General features: G+C 38.2%; 1 protein-coding gene across 1 annotated transcript in view; it reads right to left on the bottom strand.

Annotated features, from left to right (window-relative positions):
• Positions 1-21,330, bottom strand: part of arl15b (ADP-ribosylation factor-like 15b) — a 110,456-nt gene extending 89,126 nt beyond the window's left edge. The window contains exon 1 of the mRNA XM_036529699.1: positions 20,987-21,330. Within this exon, the coding sequence (XP_036385592.1) occupies positions 20,987-20,998 (12 nt within the window). The 5' untranslated portion in view covers positions 20,999-21,330. The remainder of the gene's footprint in view (positions 1-20,986) is intronic.
• Positions 21,331-22,323: the final 993 nt, after the last annotated feature.

Raw genomic sequence — 22,323 nt, 5'->3', positions numbered from 1 at the left:
GTCAAGGGAATCAAATTTATGATTGACCCCTAAATATTTCATGACACCATGGGTGGCCTCTACCATTTTAGTGTATTTATCATCTTTACCTTAATCACAAGGTACAACTCTACCATTTTTTGTTCTAACTTAAAAAACACTGTAACTCTAGGTCAAACTGATTCATATCCAGCATTATATGATCATAGTAAATATCAATAACCTGGCATTAATGTGGTTCATTTTTTGATATGATTAAAACCAGTTTCTTTTCCCCGATTCAGAGGTACTACTGTACACTATTTGATGGAAGAAAAGCATTTGTATAAAATGGGCCATATGACTTAATAAAACTGCAAGACTCTACCAGTCAAAAAAAACTCTGCAGGTTCTTGAGACAGGGAATTCCATTGGTGCCTTCCAATGGGGCGTCTGTATTTAACCCAACACCATACATACACCTGTTCCTCTGCTTCCACTCACTATACTACACTAAGCCCAAGATGGCACTTACATCTTCCTTACATCTTAGAGAAAACGTACACACACCCACTAACTAACAACTTTTCCAGTGAACTGCTATGCTATATACAGCCTCTTCAAACAGCCTACTTCAATGTGTGTATGCACTAAAATGCCTGGATGTGAAGGGGTAAAGAGCTCATCTCTTCAGAGTCTAACAATAATCACTACAAGTTCACTATACTCCACGGGAAGGTGGAAGAAAGGTTGTTAGTATATAGGTTTTACAAACAGCTGGCAGTTTGGAACAGTCAAAACATATCTACCATTAAAGCCACAAGATTTCTTCCAATGCATTCCAAGTCCACGAAAAAACACCTCGCCATTCTGTCATACCCCAGACCTCTAAAACACATGTACCGCGTTTTTAAATTAACAGGCCAAAATAAATAATACTTGCAGATCTTATTGGCCATCTTGTATTAAGTAATTATTCATGTTTTATGAGAGCTTACTGTTACATACACAAGATACCAGTGTGATACTGGGCTATAAATAGTTGAGTGTTTTTTTTTGTTTGTTTTTTTTTTTTTTTTTTTTTTCAAATTTAACACAGCATCTGAAATTAACTTTGAGGTCTACCAGCTAGGGTGCCTGGGAGATGGAAAAAAAAGCAAGTCAGAATTTCCACCAGCCAAAAAAGTTTGCTGTAAATCAAGCTACAATTTAACTCAATACTGTGGAGCACTGTTAGCTAAAACAGCTAGCCATCCAAATTACAGCTAGAGCTCACAACTCAACCACAGTAATGTTTGCGACTACTAGCTAAGTATTTAGTTAGCCAGACATTTTTTTCATGTGCTTAAGTATCAATTAAGTGCAAAAATTTGAATCAAACTTAGGAATCAAAAAGGAATTCATTTTACTTGCACAGCCACCCAAAATCATAGAGGGGTCTTCATTTGTCTGCCGTCTGTTCACTCAGCGTAATTAGTGTTTCCACATTTTTTTAATCAATTGTAGAGCTGGCTATCAGTGTGACAGAATTTGGTCAGAGCAGTACAAATTGTACTTGGATCAAGCCAAATCTTCCCGTGGTAGACAAATTTGCATCACATTGTCCTATGTCACGGGTAAGTGGACAACCAGAGATTGTACAGAGATGTCCCGAACAAGATTTCACAACTGGAAAATGACAGATCATTGATTTACTGTGAAACCAATAGGAATTGGACATTAAAGGTCACATGTAATTGGTATCATGCATTTTACAGGGATTCTTTGACTAACTTAGGAGGTCATTATCATTTAAATTTATTTATTTATTTTATTTGCACAAAAGCCCCCAAATTCATCTGGTATTCAACCTGTGACTCACTATATAGTAAATTCAGACATGTTTTTTGTTGTGATTTTTTTTTTATAAAGAAAATGTTTTCTAAAAGATTAAAATGTACTTTGTGTTATTACCTTTGATAAGATCCTATGAGGCTTTTGAATAAAGATGAGGTATTTGACCCCAAAAGGGGCACAAGTGCAAGCACATTTGTGGCCAGGAACTCTAAAGATAGAACTGCAATTTTCCACACCATTGCCACTGCAATTAGAGGCCTGAAAAGGTCTAATCAGAGGCATAAACTCCTGCCACCAAGAAGCATGACATTGAGAGCCAAAGCACTTCTTTTGAAGAGCAACAGGCCTAGATCAGTCTTGTGCAATCGGTTAGATCTGCACAGATAACACAATTACATGTGTCACTTTATTCCTCAGTATCTATGAAGCACACCTTAAAGAGCACAATTTTTACAAAATTCATAGAAAACAATTTGACACTTAGGACAAATTTTGAAAGACATGAAAAACATTCCATTTTCAAAACATTCTGATTACAAAAGCCTCCCCTTGCCCTTATCATGATCTTTGCCCCCACCAACAAACTGGCACATTCATGCACATGATTTGAGAATAAGAACAGAGACATGAATTTTGGGAAACTGCATCCATATTGTCAGACGCCATACCTCCTGATCCCATACAATTATTACTTAATGACAACTCTAAACTTGGTCTGTCTGAGGAACAAAGGACAGTCTGGCTTGCTGGATTAACAGCAGCCAAGAAAATGATAACCTAGCCTTGGGTCCCACTGCACATCCTCAGTGTGCAACTGTGGCTGGCGTGGTTTCCAGACAGTGTAATGTTAGAGCTGTCCACTGTTAGAATCAACAGAGTAAAGGCCTCTGAACTGAAACTCTCTGGAGAAATGCTGCCACACACATTTCCAATCTCATGAATTCCCAGCCTTAAGATCTAGACCCTCAGTAAAACAGCCTGTACATAACTCTCTGTTTTTGTGAGTGTCACTCGTGTGTAACTATATTGCTCATCATTGTTATCATGGCTGTATTAATTTGTGTGTAACATTTTCTTTTAATTTTTTTTTTTTACAGTCATCTTACAACATGTTATCTTCATTGTCCTCACTTCCAGGGTGTGGTACTGCTAACTCATGTGACTGGGGCTACTGGGGTGTGTGTGTGTGTGTGTGTGTGTGTGTGTGTGTGTGTGTGTGAGTGTGTGCGCGTGTATGGGGATGTATGTTCTTATATTTGAAATTGTTGAAAAAAACTTCATCGCAAAAAAAAAAAAAAAGTCATTTATAACCTTCAGCAATTTTTATGCAACCTCTGACAAAATGCCAAAAAAGGCATCCACCTCACTGCTTCTCACAAATCACAGAAGAAATATTATATGCATACAGTTTCCACTCTTGTGCTATAACATACTGATTGGCCAAAAACTAATGAAACTCTTTTGTTGGACCATTTATGAACAAAGTATGCCCCCTTTGAGGCAAAACCTGATAAGAAGGCTTCTTCCTCACAAATCTTAGTACTACATTTCATTCCAAAGTGTACATTCCAAACCTCTCCACTTCTCCTAATCCAGCCAAACATGTTCTGACATAACTGCTTTCCCCTTGAATCCACAAACACTTGTGTAATCTAAAACACAAGTAATGTGTCTTTACCCTTACTCTGAAATTGAACTTCTCTGTAACTTCCAGAAATGATTTTTCTGTCTAAAATTTATTCATACCATTAAATCATTTCAAAACTGCTCTAATGCTATCTCACACTCCCTTGACAATTTACAATATAGTTAAACACCTTGACCAATCACACTGCATCCTCATAGGAGACACCTACTTCTCCATACCATCTTAATATCAAAAGATAACAACCATAACACTGACACCACTTCAAAAATCCACAACCAAGGTTAAAAAAAAAAACTGTATACATTGGTAAGAGAAAATTCAACAATGAAAGGAAAGTACAAGAAAAACAACGTTCTAGCACAACTGCATGTTAGCAAAACCTTCTTCAGAGTGGTATCTAAAACAAATGCAGGAAGAAGGGGCAGAAGTGTGATGTAATGGTAAGGCACAGGGTTCGTAACCCAAACATTGCTGGTTCGATTCCCCACTAGGACACTGTGGCAGGGTACTTAAACCACAATTGCCTGAGAAAATATCCAGCTGTATAAATGGATAACATGTAAAACTGTGACCTATATAAGTTGCTCTGGATAAGAGTGTCTGCTAAATATTGTAATATGATGTAATGAATTCATTATTGGTAATTCCATAGTAATTTGATTTGAAACATTTCTGCAAACTGAAGAACATGCTCTCAAGAGAAATTCTATAATTAGCAAAGTGGTCATCTTAGAAAGTGCTAATTGTTCGCACACTAATCATAACACCATTTTGTATTAAGTAATTGTTACTGTAAACTGGTGGTTGTCTATTTTGAAGTAAATTTCATGTGTGAGTCATCAATATCTGATTATTGCTGTACTGTATGGTCAGCAAACACAATGTCAAATACAACATCCCTACAGAAATCAGATATTTTGGGTAAAGCAGGAATGGAATTTGGCTATTCTGCAAAGGGGAAATTCTCTTTATATGGCTGTGTTGGACCTTAGTTTACAGAAATGTGCCAAATAAATTGAAGAAAAAAGTTATCTGATATAAATAATAAATGACATGTGGTCATCAATGTCTTTTTCTTCCTTATGACAAAATTTAGCCTACACTTCTGGCCCAAAAAATACAACAGCATTTAGTTAAAAACACACTCAGTCCTATGTCACGTACAGACACCTAGTCCCATCCTAATTTGCCTCACAGATTCAGCTTCTGAAAAATGAAAACGTTCTCCATCTTATGCAACCTGTGCTGAAATCCGTATTTGGGAAACCACACCATATGTGTCAGTGCAGTGTTTCCCACAGGTCTGAAACATACTTGTGGTGGTAGCCGGTGGAAAGGGCCAGCATTACCTGCCGGCACAAAAATGGTCTGCTACATGTGACAAACAACAAATACGTGTGACCTTTAACACAATATTTTGGTTTATTGAACATTTCTATTAATTTCAAATATTTCACAGATCCAACCCCCCCAACAATTAAGCTGCTTACACATGACTGGCGTTGGGGCGTCAACGTGTGAGAAATAAGGCAAAGACGGAACCTCAAATACTTACTATCTCTACAACTTTGCTGAACGTGTATTTCAGCAAACAACAGAAAAAAGCCCTGGCAACTGCTCTGATAGTTCGCCGAAGGAGGAAAACAGTCCGTAGAATGTGTGTTCACGAAACGTTGCTGTCTTTAACGTTTAAAATGTTTCGGATGTTTTACTTTTACCCATAATTTGTTGTTAAACCGTAGACATTCAAATTTGATGAGTCAGAGACGTCTTCCAGATAAGCAACCGCTCTTTTAAATACCTCTTCCAGATCGGCATACATCGCATAGACGTCTCGGAGATGTATGTGTGCTTACAAGGATACTAATACACTATCTAGCTATCAATTTTTTTTGTAGCTCTGTACCGTTAATACTATAAACTCATGTTTGGATTTGGCAGAACAACTAAGCTAGCTAGCCAGCTAATAACCAGGGACGTAGCAAGCTTCTGAGTATGCCGGGTATGTAGCTAATAACCATAAATTATTACAGCCGAATCTACAGACCTGGTAGCCCCATCTCGATGCTAACTTTGCGCCATGCATCGTTTTTTTTTTTTTTTTTTTTTTTAGCAAGGTCGTGGTACCAATTCGAAGTGGTGTCATACAACTCTGAAAAGCCTGACACACACAGTATAAGCTTCTCTAGTTTGTCCTCCATTTCGACTTCGATTGAATCTCTAAATTCAATGTTTATACATTGGTTACACTAGGAAAGGTCAGCGCAGAGCGCTTGGTTACACTCGGAAAGGTCAGCGCAGAGCGCTAGAAAATAATCGATCGCGGATGGCGTCATTCTCTCGGACGGATAAAAAAAAATGCTAAAATGGGTGTCCAAATATACTTTGGCGGCCGTTAATATACCTGGGCGGCCCGCTCGAGTAAAGTCTATGTGTGGGGAAACACTGCAGTGTGGTCTTTATTGATGAAGACAAATTCCTTGTTGCCTTTCCTGTAGAAGTATAAAACATGTTTGTCATCATTCTCAAAGGCAGATACTTGTGATGCATGTTTGTGTGATTTGCTGGCTTTGCTTTTGTGAGCTTCCTCTGTTGCTTAAGGGAGGACAGTAGCGACCCAACTGTGGGTTGTGACTATTATGATTTTCCATTGCAGCCAATTTAACTGCAGTAATTCCATTGCCAAATTGGTAACAGAATTATGAGTTTAAATATCAATATTAAGAATTATTAAGTTGTCAGTGAAAAGTGTTTGATAGATCTACCTATACCTCTTACTTCTGTGAACTTCCATTATCGTCCCCCCTGATGAGGGAGAGAAATTAGAAAATATGTTAAATATATGCGGGTTTGGGGTATGGAATGACAGAAGCCAAACTAAATGATGTTGGCAGGGGTCTTAATGCAAACATTTTTGTATTTTGATGCATTTCTAAAACCTAGGACTTTTTCTAGTAGAAGACTACTTTTCCATATGTTTGAACAGAAATGAAAGCCTTTACCTCTTCCTATGTTTTAAGATGTAAAATGTACACATGCCTTAATTTCCCAAAACTATAGGCCCTTAGCTTTCATTTCACATGCAGTTTGACATGCTCCTATGTACCTGACATTTTGGTTCTTCTGGGTACTTTTACATGGAATTGACCATATACACATTGGCCAATTTATCAATATTATCTAATGAAACATGAAGCAAAAAAGGCCAGTTTAAACGAACACAACACCTCCCATAAACAGTGACTACAAGGCCACTTTACTGGTTGTCTACAGCTTTAGCTTATGGCCACCAATAACAAATGGAACATTGCGCCATCAACACAAGGCTGAAAGACTTGAAAATAGATAAGGACAAGCTTTTTGCATGGACTATATGCAGTGGTTATCTCACAGCGATGTCTCTACTAAGATATTTTTTGGAACATAATGACCCTTATGAATTTCTAAAAGTGAAGATATCGGACAGAGTTAATATTCCACCACCCACTGCTCCATTTTAAGAATGAGAAAGGCCTTTTGTATTTAGGTGTGCCTGGGGCGCTGTGAAGCCCTGCTGATCAGTAAACACATGAAAATCTCCTGCTGTTACTATGCATAGATGAATGATCATGTTCAGTGTGTTTTTACAGGATAATCTCTCTTTAATCTGTAGGATGTGTTGCGCATTTTCTCGTCATTGTTAAAACCAAGCCTCTGCTGACTGGGAAAACATATTTCTACACTCACAGAATGCAAACACTGAATTCACTGAAAAAGTAGGGGCTGCTTCAAGCTGTGTAAAATGCTTAAAACAATAAAAGAATGTGACATAATCCAATTCCTTCCACACGAACAGATGTATAAACTGTGTATGAGACATATGAAAGCCAGCCCTGCACACAGCAAGCTACAAGCACTCAGGCCTCATTCACAGCAACAGCGTTAACCCCAACAACAAACAAGCCAGCCAGGGTCAATGAAAAGGGCCAGGGGGAAGGTAGAGAGAGAAGTGCTGGAAGGTAATCACTCCTAAATCACTGTGAGACCCAGTGCAGAAAAAAAATCATGCAGTCTTCACCAACTTCACCCAAAAGACAGGGATTCAGGGAAAAAGACTGTTCACACTGCTAAAAATACAACCATGAAGGATCAAAATGCTGGGTCTAAGGACTGGTGCTGGGATTCTAAAAAATTACACATTTTTGTGACACAAAAGTTTCAAATTAAATCTCAATTTCCAATTTTTCAAACATGTACACATTCAATGGAACAGATCACCACTTTGCAATTCCAGAAGAATATCAAGCTAACCAGCAACTACTTACTGTCCCATCTGCAGAGTGTTTAAACGACTTCCTAACTGGTCTACAGGAGCAAGCTTCCAAATGTCCATTAATATAATCCTCAGCTGTAAAATTCCACAAAATTCTGAACTAAGGTTGAAGACAAATGTACTTTGACTGCTGTGCCTAATCTGGGGACATCTATCAGGTCACATTTTTAGCACTGGGCGTAAAATAGTCTCTCTTTAATATGCTCCTCCCCACACATTTTTCAAGAATTTGATTCACAAGTCTTCCAGGACTTGCTTGATTTTGCTAGACTTCTTGGCATCTTCCCTTCACACCTTTACAATGTATAGGCCACAAAAATAACAATTTGAGCCTCAATATTTATTTCCCATTTGGAGCACACCTATAGAAAAACTCAGTTCTATACAACTACATTTTCTGTCCAAGTCTCTCTGAAGTTACGCAGTGTTTACTAGTGTTTGGGAACAGAAAAAAATACCAGCTGAGTGCCTAATGTTGTTTAACAAGTGAAGTAAGTTACTGATTGCCTTAAGAGGTTATACATTTGAAAGCAAGTAAGCACACAGAGAATAATAGTAAAACCCAGTGGCAATAAACAATGGAATTTGCACAACTTTAACTCAAAAAAGAACTCAAATAGCCAGGTATATTAGGCATACAGTGACACCTATGTCATCACCTTAAATAATAACATTTGAGAATGTAACATAATGAAGAATTTTATAAACAAAGTATGCCCATGATACATTCAGCCTCTTGCCTAGAGGATGATAACCCTTTGTTTTAGATTGTAAACTGTGGGGGGTGCAGATCCTTAAATTTAAGTACTGCTTTAGTATTAGTTTATTACTGCTTTGATGAAGATGACACAAACAGTCATAACTGGTAAATCAATTCACTGAGGAAAGCAGAACATTCTCCATTGTCAATGCAACCAACAGGACCAGTCTTATTTTTGCTGGACTTCCCACAGTGATGTGGTAAGCGCATTTATGAGAAGACATGGACTCACTGTTCATTTAATTACAGTTTTCTATATTCATAAATCATATCAGCGGGAAATCTCCACAAAACATACAGATATTAAAAGTTTTTTTTGTTGTTTTTAAAAAAATACATTTAATTAGGAAGTTTTCAACGGGGGATTGAAAGAATGTACCTGGAGAAGGAGATGGATGTCAGGAAAGTATACAACCATCCTAAACCTGAACTCCAGTCAAAAACAAGGAATTTATTAATATACATGCATATGTATAGTCATTCCTTGCATGTCAGTAGAACATTACATTATGTATGCTGTAGTGCAGCCCTATCTTCTATGTATCTGCATCCGTTATTGTTTGATATGGAGGGACAGTAATATACACACAGTGTGATGTTTTAAAATGTCTGAGTTTCATGCCAAGGTGGCAACACATTACACTTAAAAAAAAAAAACACTGGCCGTTTAGTTCTGTCTGTTTTGTGATCTAACACTGGACTATAAAATAATCCACGTCCTCTCTTCTGGTATATAACCTAGATTTTTCATGTACTTAAAAAGAATACTGAATGTTATCAAACAAGAAAACCTGTCTGATATTCAATGACATCTAACTAGAGTGAGATTTTACATGATTTGACATTACTTGTTATTTAAAACAAAGATTTTCATGTGCCATCACATTTAGACTTACCGGCTTTAGTAGCTAACAAAAGTTTTCTATCTCACAAATTAAATCAAGACTGGTACTGACAAAGTTAAAGAGCAGCTAAACATAACCCACAGGTTACATAAGAATGCAGAACGCAGATTAATCAAATTTTATCTTGAAATGAATTTTACATTTTCTGGAAATGCCACTAAGTAAGAGAAAACGAACACAACGTACACTTAAATGTACCAAGTACAGAACAAGCCAGTGATTATCACTAGGCTGGTTCAGGCTGATTATCACTAGTGCGGGTTCAGTATGACTACCTACACACTTTCCTAGGACCTATTCTGCCACAAAATCACAGTAGGTGCCTTTAAATAATCAAATTAAAGAGTATACACAAAAAATTTCTAGAAGACTTGTCAGAAATCACATCCAGCTGGTACTGTTTGAAGCACATGACACAAAGACCATAATGTAAAGTCAATCAGCTGTAAGAAGATTCCTCTGCACATGACTTCTCTGACATGCAGGTACTAAGACATGTGCAATTTAAACACAAAAATCCCAGAATCTCATTTCCAGCCTTCATATCAGCCCTGCACTTCTACAGGGAAATGTCTTCAAATATTTGAGATGGAAAAGTGTGGCAGTGTCACACATCACGCTGTCAATACCATGCTGTTTTAAGAACCATTCCTACATCCAGCTCACTGCATCCACAAGCCCTGTCATCCCTTCTCACAGCGCTGCACACAAATCCCAACTCTAATTCATACAACAACTGACCTCTTGGTTTCACACTGAACTCCCCTCTGTTGTTCTCAGGCCAGATCCCAGAGAGGAACGCCTGGTTTACTGTTTCACCCAGCACTATTGTCTGGGTCAATCTGCGACGGATGTTGTTTTTGAAGCCCCGCCAACTAATCATGCTCGAAAATTCCAGAAAACCTACATGCTGGGGTCCCCACAGACAATGGTCGTTTCATTTCTCAAGGTACTTTACGAAGCTACAAAGCCTTGTTCAAGGTGAAACAAGAAGATATCAAGTGATCTTGAGTTGCCATATCACTAATTACAAAAATAAAACTAAAGCCACTGAGGGACATGGATGCCTCACCTGTTCAGCTCCAAGAAGTCATACGGGTAGATCACTGCTGATATAGTAGGATCTATCATTTACACACATGATATTTTTTCCCTGGCATCCTCAAACCTTCATTATTTCCACTACACTGATAAACATCTGAGAAACATCCCTTTGAACTATGAATGTTTCCCAGGTGGGACACTTAAAAATGTTGGCATCATGCTGCTTAACAAACATATAAAACTGAATGTGAAAAAACTATAGGCTACCTAATAAAATGAAAGCTAATTGAAAGTGGTAATATTTTAGAGACATTTTAAAACTAAACCTAGTAGTCATCAATATCTTTAGGTAGCAGACTACAGTGTAGCTGTACACTGGAAAAGACAATGGCACAAAGTGAGAGCTGAAAGTATTGTTACCCACAAGGCCAGTAACATGAAAGAGCTCACAGTATTCTCACCCACAAGGCCAATAACATGAGAGAGCTGAGGGTATTCTCATCCACAAGGCCAATAACATTTCAAGTGACTTGAAACCTCCTGTGTGGCTTACTTAACGGATTCAAGTTCACACACACTCGTGCATTGAGCTAAATACTGCTATGCACAGGGTGGAGGACTGGCTCATGCTAAGGGCCCAGAGGTAGAAGCTGATGAAAAAATCAGTGTCTGTCATTTGCTAGGACTTTCTGTCATTTGCTAGGATCCACTGCAGCTCCCGTTCAACCTCAGCCATCGACTCATTTCTTGTTAAGTTTGGGTTATATATAGCACATACTTATTTGACAAGATAACAGAGACGTTTGACTGTATAATAATCACTTAATACTGCACATGTGGTTGGCTGTTTGACATATCAACTCTGAATGCAACTGCATTGTCTGCGGTGCACATCTGTTTCTTATTGGCTCCACTGCATTTTTCTCCCACACTGTGTATAGATTTAATTTCTTCCCTTGCCACTGCAACAAAAATTATACATGTATGAATTGTTACAAATTTCACTGAATTTGTGTTGTCCATTTTGCTTTGTGTTTATAATGTGGATGACTAGTAGTGCTACAAAAGCAGCACATGGCATAAATGTTGTACATGTGGAAAAACAGATTATTCTCAAGGCCTAGGAATGGCAATGCACCCCAGTGTGTGTGCTAGTTCTCAGCTTTGCACAGAACTCTGACTGAATGACTGAACTCCCTCAGGGGCACTGTACATCGATGACTCCCGACTAATGGAATCTCGATGGTCTGCCAGGTTGTCGGGACAAATGAGCATTTTTAGTACCTTTCAGAGAGGACAGTATATCTACCCATCCAGTCCCAACAAATTCTCCTATTGTGCTCATGTAAGAGGAACAAAATGAGTACTGCAGAGCAGCACAACTGATTCTTAAATTTAGTCCAAGGTTACAGCCTTTTACTTCTGAACTGCAGACAAAATATTTAATTAACACTAATTACTTATTCAGTCTTTGGCAAGATATTGGGTTTCACACTGGGGTTTTAACCAGGTCCACCAACTCCTCTTATTTATCATCTGTCCAACTAATTACCACAAAGTAGCACAAACAACTACAAAGTACTACAAACAACCACAAACAGCTACCACAAGCAACCACAAAGTATCACAAAGTACTGCAAACAACAGAAAACAGCTCCAACAAAGTACAAGTACTGAAAAGTACAGGACACAACCCCAAAACTATGACAATCAGCCACAAAGGACCACAAACCTTCTGGCGAGCTACACAGAGAATCGCTCCCCCTTAACTCCAGTCTTAATTTTACCTTTTTTTTAGATTCAGTTTGAGTCATTTGACTAAAATACATATTAGTCTTCATCACATTTTAGTAATTTTTCCCTTCTTAGTATTTGTTTAGTTTTAGTTTACCAAAAGTCTAGTATTAGTCACATCTTTTTAGATCACACTTTAGTCTTTTTTCCATTACATTATAACAAACCTTAAACTTTTATCAAGCACAAACGGGTGGGCTAAGACAACATTCCCATCATATATTTTTAATTGCTAAGCCAACAAAACAGCTAACATCACTACAGTCAGATTCTATCCTAATGGTCAGAAACTCCCAGCTGTGTATTTGATGTATTCTGCCACCCCCAGCAAACCCATTTAAACTAATAAAGGTCTTGCTTATTAGCTGGCAGGTTGAATCAGGAGTGCTAGTATTTGAAAAGATCTAACATACACTATATGGACAAAAATATTTGGCCACACCTGTTTGTCAGGGTTTGGGCTAGGCCCCTTATCTCCAGTGAAGGGCAATCTTAATTCTTCAGCATACCAAGACATTTTGGACAATGCTATGCTTTCAACTTTGTGGCAACAGTTTGGGGAAGGCCCTTTTCTATTCCAACATGACTGTGCCCTAGTGCACAAAGCAAGTACTATAAGACATGGTTTGATGAGTTGGGTGTGGAAGAACTTGACTGGCCCGCATAGAGCCCTGACCTCAACCCCATCGAGCACCTTTGTGATGAACTGGAACGGAGATTGCGAGCCAGGCCTTCTCGTCAAACATCAGCGCCTGACCTCATAAATGCTCTACAGAATGAATGGGCATAAATTCCCACAGAAACACTCCAAAATCTTGTGGAAAGCCTTCCAAGAAGAGTGGAAGCTGTTATAGCTGCAAAAGGGGGACCAACTCAGTATTAAAGTATATGTATTTGAATACAATGTCATTACAATGTAATGGCCAGGCATCAGAATACTTTTGTCCATATAGTGTATGTCATGATTGGGTCAACTTAAAAGGAGTAAATGCATGCAGATAAACCAGTAACACTTCTATGCTTTATTTTTAAAGTAAACTGGGTACTTGAAATATATATATGTTGACCTAGATGGCAGTCCAAAGCTTTTCACATGTGGTACACAGACTCAGAGGTCATTGCATACACCAATGACAACACAATTAATCACCTGTTAAATGAATTGATGAATGCAGGAAAACCAGAGTTGACATGTAGATTAATACTATAATTTAGAACCTTATCAAGTATATACAATTCCATTCAATCAATAACTTAAATTCTACCTTGAGGGAAATTATTCACTAGCTAATATTTTGTCTTCATGACAAGAGAATGTAAAGTTTTGATTCTGTGGGAATATTAGTATGTTGCTGTAATATATTACATGGTATCTAGCCTCTAAAAATAAGTGTTGAATAAGAATTGGCCTCCAAAATGAACATATTTAGCTACAAAAAGCTAGACTGTATTAAAGGAAGTTAAACCCGTGAGGAAAGCATGTAACATGGATAGTTTGCTGGTTTGCTGGCTAGTTTTCCTCCCTCTGCTCAACATGCATTCCCCTCTCAAGTATGTATTGTGTTCTCATAATGATCATGTTTTACTTTTCAAACCATATCAACCTTACATGGGCTTGCAATCTGTAAATTTAAATACTGATGCAAGCTAATGCTAGAAAACAGTGTCTGAACAGACAGTATAACCCGGATTCTAGCTTTTTTGAAAATCGTGAAAATCATGAAAATCATTTACGTTTTGCTTGTTTACGGTTGTATGAGGTACTCTGTGGTGCTTTCAGTTAGCTATTTGTGGTGCTTTGTGGCTCTTTGTGATACTTTGTGGTAATTAGTAGGACCCGTACAGGATTTATTTTCTTTTGACAATGCGGAGGTGGGTCACGCTAATAACTCTGTGAAGTTGATGGCTCTGTACAGTGTTGCTATGTGATCTGCTTCTATTCTCTTCACATCCTGGTACTATGTTCCCCACATCCTAAAAACATCTTTTTTACCCTACATGTCACTGAATCCTCCACCTGGCTCAGGGAAGATCAACAAGATTTTAGGATTACACATGTACAATCTGCTCAAGACATCTCCCAACATCTCCCACTCACCCCGGGGCACCCATATGCACTGAGCAGAGAAGACCCAGTTAGAAGCTCTCTCTCTTAAGAAATATGGGCTTGTTCTAAAGTGGCCATCATAGAAGGCTCTTGCAAAAGCTGTGCCTCACAGGAAAACAACAAGCAATATCCCCTTAGTTGAAATGTATTCCACTGGTTACAGATACCTACAGAGAATACACATTACACCATGTTATGCTAAAAATTTACAAGGCTCCAACAATAATCAAACTTATGTCTTAAAATATGTCTGAGTATTGACTTTTTTCTAATACTAATTTTGAGAAGCCACAGGGGAGCCCTAAGATATAAACTTTCCAGCATGCTTGGAACAAAAGCATTGAACTCATTAATTTAACAACCCCCAGAGATCCAGCACATGCAGAGTATGAAGGAAATACTGCGAGCTGAAAAAACACACATCACATAATAACAGAAAGATTACCCGTGCCAACCAGGAGGGCAATGAGTCCATCCGTCCTCTCAAAAACAAACACAAAGGTGTACAAAAAAACAGCAGCCATCATTCAGTTCATTAAATTAAGAACACTCTTCCATCGAGGATCCTAATTCTACAAGGAATACAGGGGGGTGTGGGTCTGGAGAAGCAAAAAACAATCAAATTATACAGAAAGCAAAAGACATATACTGTACATTTACAACATTATCATAACTATCATTACTCTTGAGTCATAAAACAACAAAATCTGCAATCATAAAATATAAGTTTGGGATTTCATTCATCCAGTTTGAAACAAGGTATCTAGACACAAAACTTTCTCATTTGTGAGCTGCCTAACATCTGTGGATCGGAAGCAGTAATCAGCTGTGTGCTTCCAATGAAAATATGTCACAGAAACTATCAACCACTCACTGAATGTCATTTTATGCATCATGAAGCCAAATTATATTTACTTCAGAAAATCATTTGATCTTTTCTGATCAAGCACGTAACATGAACTTTGCAAAGTTCCTAAATAATTTTCAAAAACACTATAATGTACCTCAGAGCATGAGGTGGGGTTCACATAACTCATCAATCTTAGTCAATTAAAGCCTCATATAACTACAGATTATACTGGTTTTAAACTACTTTCATTTCATGAATGTTGCTCCACTAATTTAAGTATTCAAATAAAAAATTATAATAAAGACAGCGTACTGTACATTACCACTGTCACTACAAGAGAGAGCAGTGCCACCTCATTCTGATCTCCTGCTGAGAGTCAGTTGCTGACACAGACTTGTACTATTGCCATAGAAAATAATTCATTATCATTTTCCTGTCAAGGTGTGCCATATTTTATTGGAAACTGGTACAAAAATATGCAGATAGGTCAGACCCACTGATTTGGTCAGATTCACTGCTTTGTAGCTACTTTCTCCCTTTGTGCTGCCTCATTGTTCTACTTTTGAAATTCACATGATGCTCATATCAAAGCACACAGAGAAAAAAATGAAAGCTTAGCTATCAACTGAAACGTTGTGTAATGACTTCAGAACAGTCCAGATATATTCCCTGTGTACCACACAAAGGAAATGAAGCCAAGCAAAGAATAAAACAGGCCTTCTGCAGAATTATACAGAGGAATGCAGCCTAGTCTGTTTTATGGGTCTTTTTAAAGTTCTAGCATCTGAGGAGCAGTGAAAATGGTTCAAGCAAATGGCTCATTCACCTGAACATTTCAGGCTTGGCTGGAGAAGAAAGAAATGCCTCAGAGATATGGAAAATAAGCAGTTTCTTTCCAATGATGATGTGAAAATGCAACCTATGCCACATGACACTGGATGTTAATTTGTGAAAGCAGATACTTTATATTCTGTAGAAAATGTTACACATGTTGATGTCAAACATGAAATCACGTTGTCTCTTATTCAGTGTAAGTGCACCCATCAAAAACAAATGAGAAAAAAAACACTTTTTCCCCCTACAACTGTACAGTGTATTAGGACTCTGCCATCTGTGACTGAGCTGCCAAATAGATGCCAAATAGCTGGATCATGACTGGACTGCATTACACACTATCATAGTCCAATGCCCACATAGCACACAAAAGACAGATCTAGAAAACAACTGAGTGCAGCAAAAGCCAGAACATGAACACCACATCACCAAACAAACATCACATTCACTAAACATTTTTTAAATTCATGAATGGATTTTATAAGATTATCTTTTTTAGAATCCCTTTTAGACACTTTTAGAAGTCCTGAGTTTCTTCATTTTGCTATGGGAAAAATATTATAATTGCGAATGACTAGCTGTCTATGGGGACAGAGCTGGTTCCATGTTAATATTTCTACATAGATGCTCCCTGGTAATGATGAATCCTAATGAATCCACTTGCCTTGCAAGACCAATCCCTTCCACATCAGTATTATATTCAACATATAGATTTGATATAGTATTATAATCAATATATAAATATGACCCAATTAACTTTGATGAACAAAAACAGGACAGAGTGATTTCTGCCCTCTTGCTGGATTAACTAGTCTCATGTGTCCCTCTGCAGAGGCAGCAAGTCCAAATTTACACTCCAACTGCAGCAACAGAAAATAGAGAGGAGCATGGCTCTAAACTATCTGTATCCATGGTTTTGCTTCAGATTTACAGGTTGTAGATCTATATAAACCATGCCAAAAGCAAGATGGATTGCCAGAAATATGAGGCCCACTGTTTTCTATCTGAGGATGGTCATGAAATGAAATCATTTGGCGCAAAACTTCACATCCACGTTTCACATCACATCAGTTTCAGGGATGAAAATAACACTTCCAGTGCATAGTAGTTTGATCAATTCTAAGTTTATATAATAAATAAATAAATGCACTGAGTGGAAGAAATCTGTGACTTTCAGTCAGTACAAAACCCTGCTTCTAGTAAGACCTGGATTCAATCTGGTTTGGATTAAAATACTATGCATTGTTTTCATCTCTGAGCTTTAAATTGTGAGGCCAATTTTCCCTTTAGTGAAAGTCCTGAATCAAAGCTGAGGGACACACTGAGTGATATTTGCCTGTTACTACAAAACAAATGAACCATGAGTGATTCACTGACCCAACATCTCCAGGCAGATACTAACAGAAATTTCTCAGGTTTCACATTGACCAGCTGCTTGCAAGTTAACGGAGGAGTTGCATTGCTGCAATTTCTTGCATGAACTTTTTTGTTTTTATTTACTTTGAGAAAAATAGTGTTTTCCATTGCCATACTGTTGTGTTGCTGTTATGTATTACAGTGCCACAAACAAGTGGAATAATTCTATTCCACCAAACATTCAAGTTTAGACCTAGATGTGCATGTTCTGAGAGTCTGCATACCCATCTGCTCCATTCATGGTCATTTTCTTTACGTGTTGAGACAGATTATTATTATTATTATTATTATATTATTATTATATTATATTATTTCTGTAAGATTCAGTCTTTAGTTGACTATATCCACAGTTTGGTATCATTTGAGATGACCCAAAGCGGTGCGCGGTAACAGAGTTAAAGTTGTCCATAGTAGGTTATTTCAAATCTGCTTTGCCAAGTGGCCCCTGGACTGCTATTTCAGTAATAATTGCTTGATTGAAAAGTTAGGTATGTGTCAATGAGGATCCATGTAGGAGTCAAACAGACGTACAAGTGTAAGTCTGTGAGAAATCCTGAATATTCAATGTTAAAAACACTGCAACATCAGCTATCAAATTAGTATGACAACTAAAATTAACAATAACAAAATAAACAACAAAATTAATATAATAATATTATTGAAGCTGCATACCCTTACTGTGTATGTCGCTTCAAATGGCTCTGTAAATTTTACAGTTGTGGTTCATCAGTTATGGTTCAAAATGTTTTTCTTTTTTTTTTTTGGGGGGGGGGGGGGGGGCAAATGGGACGCACGTACATTTAACGGTACCACAACAGCTTTAATTTCAAATTGTAAAACAAAAAATACATTAATACAATTTTATATTGCTTTCTTTTCTTAAATGCTATTAAAATGTTATTAAAATGAAAAGTGCAACTTCAATAAAAGTTGGTCGAGTAGCAAAATGCTGTGTTACAACTTTGTCCAAGTCATCATCACAGGATCGGACCATTACATTGAAAAATCTGTCCATGTTGCGGCTTGTGAACCCCTCGACGTTCTGTGAAAACATCTGTTTTGACAGCTTATGCGCTAAACATTGCCTAATGTGACAATCAATGTCGTGAGTGGATAGATAGCTGGCCTTTATATTTGACACGCTAAGTTTGGAGAGTACAGTTCTGTCCTGTGATGTTCAGCTATCCTGAAAGACAGGTCATGCTCCGCTATAAATGCGGACTTTACACGCGGTCTTGGATGGATGAAGCGGCAGCAGCTACAGTGGCCACAGCTCCTGGCAACGCTGATGTATAACGAAGAGCCCGAACAGCTGCTCTGTGTGAGGGATCTGTATCATGCCAAGACAATACCTTTTGCCGCTTGTCCCGTACTGTATTTTTTCGAACACACGATGCAAAGCAGCTCCCGGGCTCGTTTATGTGACAACATACGCCGAACGTTTGTCCGTCATTACCGTTTTCACCTAACCAAGCCCATCGTCATTCATTTTTCATTTTATTTCTTGTGTCTGCGCCAGCCTTCACAAGTTTCGCTTCCATGCTCCATCCATTTGAATGCATGCTAGCCTATTGTGCAGTAATCAACGGATACAGTCCCTGCATACACTTCCTGGCACCGCCTCACAGAAAGTTGAAACTAGTTGCCGATTGGGTAAGAACAGTGCTCTCGTGCCAGTACGTCGCCTAAACAGGCTCAGCCCAGCTCAGTAATGATTTTTAATAAAATTGTGTTCCGGTGTGGTAATATCAGACCCCGTATACAGTACGCTAGTAATAACTTATTGCCTGATCTAAAATCTCTGCACGCAGGATTTCCGGCGTGGGGCCGGAGATCTTTAACCCATGTATCATATCATTACTGTAGTATTACTGTACACAATGTGTGAAATACTGAATGAGCCATGTTTGTGCAGCAACAATGCAGCACATTGGGATACATATTTGTGGCACTGTATCTATTACAAAAGTTTCTTGCAGTTTGACAAAATCTATTGCTCCTCCTCTGTATTGCCCTTATCTTAATGTTAAAAAGAGCAAACATTGCTGCTATGTAAAGACAGGGATCCATGCCCTTCAGTGAATGAAATTGGTCTGGGTTTATGAGTATCTTTTAGTAAACAGCCCACTTTGACCTGAAAACTGTTTTTTTCATCCATTCTACAAAGAACTACAAAGGGGTAAGCCATGTATACTTGACAGACAAATAAAATAAGAAGACAGCTCTCACTGCCTGCAGCACTGCTGCCACATAAGCCAGTCACAATACCTGACACCAGTGTATGATGGATGGGGTGCTGCTACCTGGGCCCTCTTTAGCTCTTTAGCAGGTGCTAGCAATTGTGCTGATTACCCAGTATACATAATCTCTGTAAACTATAACCATCACTTTAATCAAAACGTTAGAGAGGAGACTGACAGATTAGACTGAAACTTTTACCATGGGCTCCTCAGTCTGTGAAGATGTCATGCTCATAACTTTAAATTGTTCCTTCAAGTGCTCACTTTAAGTGATTGTGCAAATGTCTGCAATGTCTTCTGAGAAAACCTGCATTTCTCCTCGGTGTGGCTAGTGTGGCTGACTTTCATCACTGTTCCAGTTCCCTACTGTCAGCATCATGTGTGCATAAATAAAGTCCTTCCGTAGGGGTGTCTCAAACAACAGGAACTTCATTCCATGCAAGAGGTGGAAACCACATTTTCCTTTGATGCCTAGGGCATCTAAATGATTACAGCTCCAATAAAACTTCCTGTTACAAAGATTATTTAAGAGGTCAAATAATTTTCAAACAATGCAGTGCACAATTTTAAGATCATAGGAGACACAGGCCTTTCATTGCACATTAAACCTTATCTGTTGGTTACTATATTATTAAAAGGCAGCTTCTTTTCATGAAAGACTTTTATAAGGTGAAAGGAAATTAATCAGATGTTTTGCTTTAGAATACACAAACTTGCTAACATTGGCCACGCAGCATTGTTACTACGCAGTAACAGACAGCAAAATGACAGGACCCTCCCGTTACTACCAAGCAATGTGCAGTATGTATTAACCTCTACCATCAGAGGCTTGATTGAATCTTCTAGGAACCGATCAAATGATCCACCTGGTCAGTGACGTTCACATGAAAAACCCTTAACCTCAGTTCCTGACCAGTTTCGAGCCCGAGGTGCAATTCAAAATCACCCAAGCATAGGGTGCGGACGTTTTCCAAACTCAGCGACTGGTTACAAGTAGGCGTAACTCTCTACAGGTCTCATCGCAATACCCATATTCCACTACACACTGCAGCAAACAAGCAAGATCTGTACCAACCACTATCACTGGCAGTGCAGCTTTGAATTCACTTGTCATCTCATGACATAATCTCATGACACATTTATCTAGCTAACTACAGGTACTGATTCTAAATCCATCTGTTCTATTTTCAACTCAGTAACTACTCCACAGTAGGACAATCGAGATAACAAACTAGCTAGCCAGCTAGCCAATATCAGGTGCAACAGAAAGAAAGTTTCATACCAGATAATCCATGTACTAGGTGATAAGATTGTCGTATTCTTCCAAAAGGCGTTGTAAAGGCAAAGTTGATTCTTTCGGGAGTAGTTTGTGAATAAAGGATGCATTCAAATGCTGTACTGATGGCACGGCGCTTTGTATTCCCCGCCTTCCCAGTGCACAAAATAAAATCAATATAATTCCTTATCCTACTGGTTTCGATATGCCTGAAAGCTTGATTATGTAACTGTACCCTACCCCTTGCCAGTCTTAATCTTCTTGCAATTTTAGCGTGGATGCTTTAACCTGCTCTTTACTTTGATCACGAAAAATCCGTGTTTGGCTGGACAAAATAGCTACAATCTTACAGGAACTATGAAAACCCTCTTTTCTTTACGTAGCGTAGTCATCTGATCAAGCACGTGGTACTGTACGTAGCTCTAACAGCTGTGAAGCCAGAATGTGTCAACCCTTGTCATGTGATTATGGTAGTTTTGGCACGTTTCACTCCAGTTATTTCAGTGCTTGTTTTTGCCGAAGACGGGGCACGTCACGTGGGGAACAAGTATTTTTTGTTCCGTCAACATCATCTAGTTGTTCCTCTCAGAGCAATAAAGACTTAAACATTTTAGTTAAGTTTTAATTTTTAGAGGTTCGATACGCTTCCTAGAACTTGCTTTTCGTTACACACAGCTTTTCGTGACCCTGTCTTATTTCCATAGTAATACGTGTAATTAGGTAATTAATTAGGAATTTCTGCTGAGCTGTAAATGCTAACTGGCCCAGGTGTAAAATTAATTACAAACGCAGTGACATTTATCGGTTTCAAAGCATAGATATTTGGTGACATCAACTTCTGCAAGAGGCTACAGCCTGGTGACACGCCTTTCATTACTTTTCTCTGGGTCTAAAGTAGTTCCGACGAAATAAGATAATTTTCTGTGTCTATTTTGTGACACCTTGATAAAAAGAAATGTTCTCCTGTCACAGGGAAGATCAAACTCTGTCAGTCTCAGCAAAAGTTTTACTGAAATCCTGTTTTCATCCTCTTGTGCTGTTTCCACTCGTTTCCACCTCCTCAGTTTCTCTTAATTCACCATGTGTTTACATTCTGGTTTGTAATATGGCATTATTGTCATTTAGGAGATGCTATTATTCTTACATAGGGTACAATTTTGTCCATTTACACAACCGGATCTTTACTGAGGCAATTGTGGGTTAAGTACCTTCCTCAAGTTGGTTTCTCTGTCTGTTCAACACTGGATTGCTTTAATTTTGGCAGTATAAATAATAAAAATGGACATAATATTATTAATATTATTAAGAAACAACTTTAAAACTCTCCAGTCCAACAGAGCTGT

This window comes from Megalops cyprinoides, chromosome 5, assembly GCF_013368585.1.
Source record: "Megalops cyprinoides isolate fMegCyp1 chromosome 5, fMegCyp1.pri, whole genome shotgun sequence".
Taxonomy (NCBI): domain Eukaryota; kingdom Metazoa; phylum Chordata; class Actinopteri; order Elopiformes; family Megalopidae; genus Megalops; species Megalops cyprinoides.
Note: the sequence above shows the minus strand (reverse complement) of the source record. Positions and strands in the feature narration are given on the sequence as shown.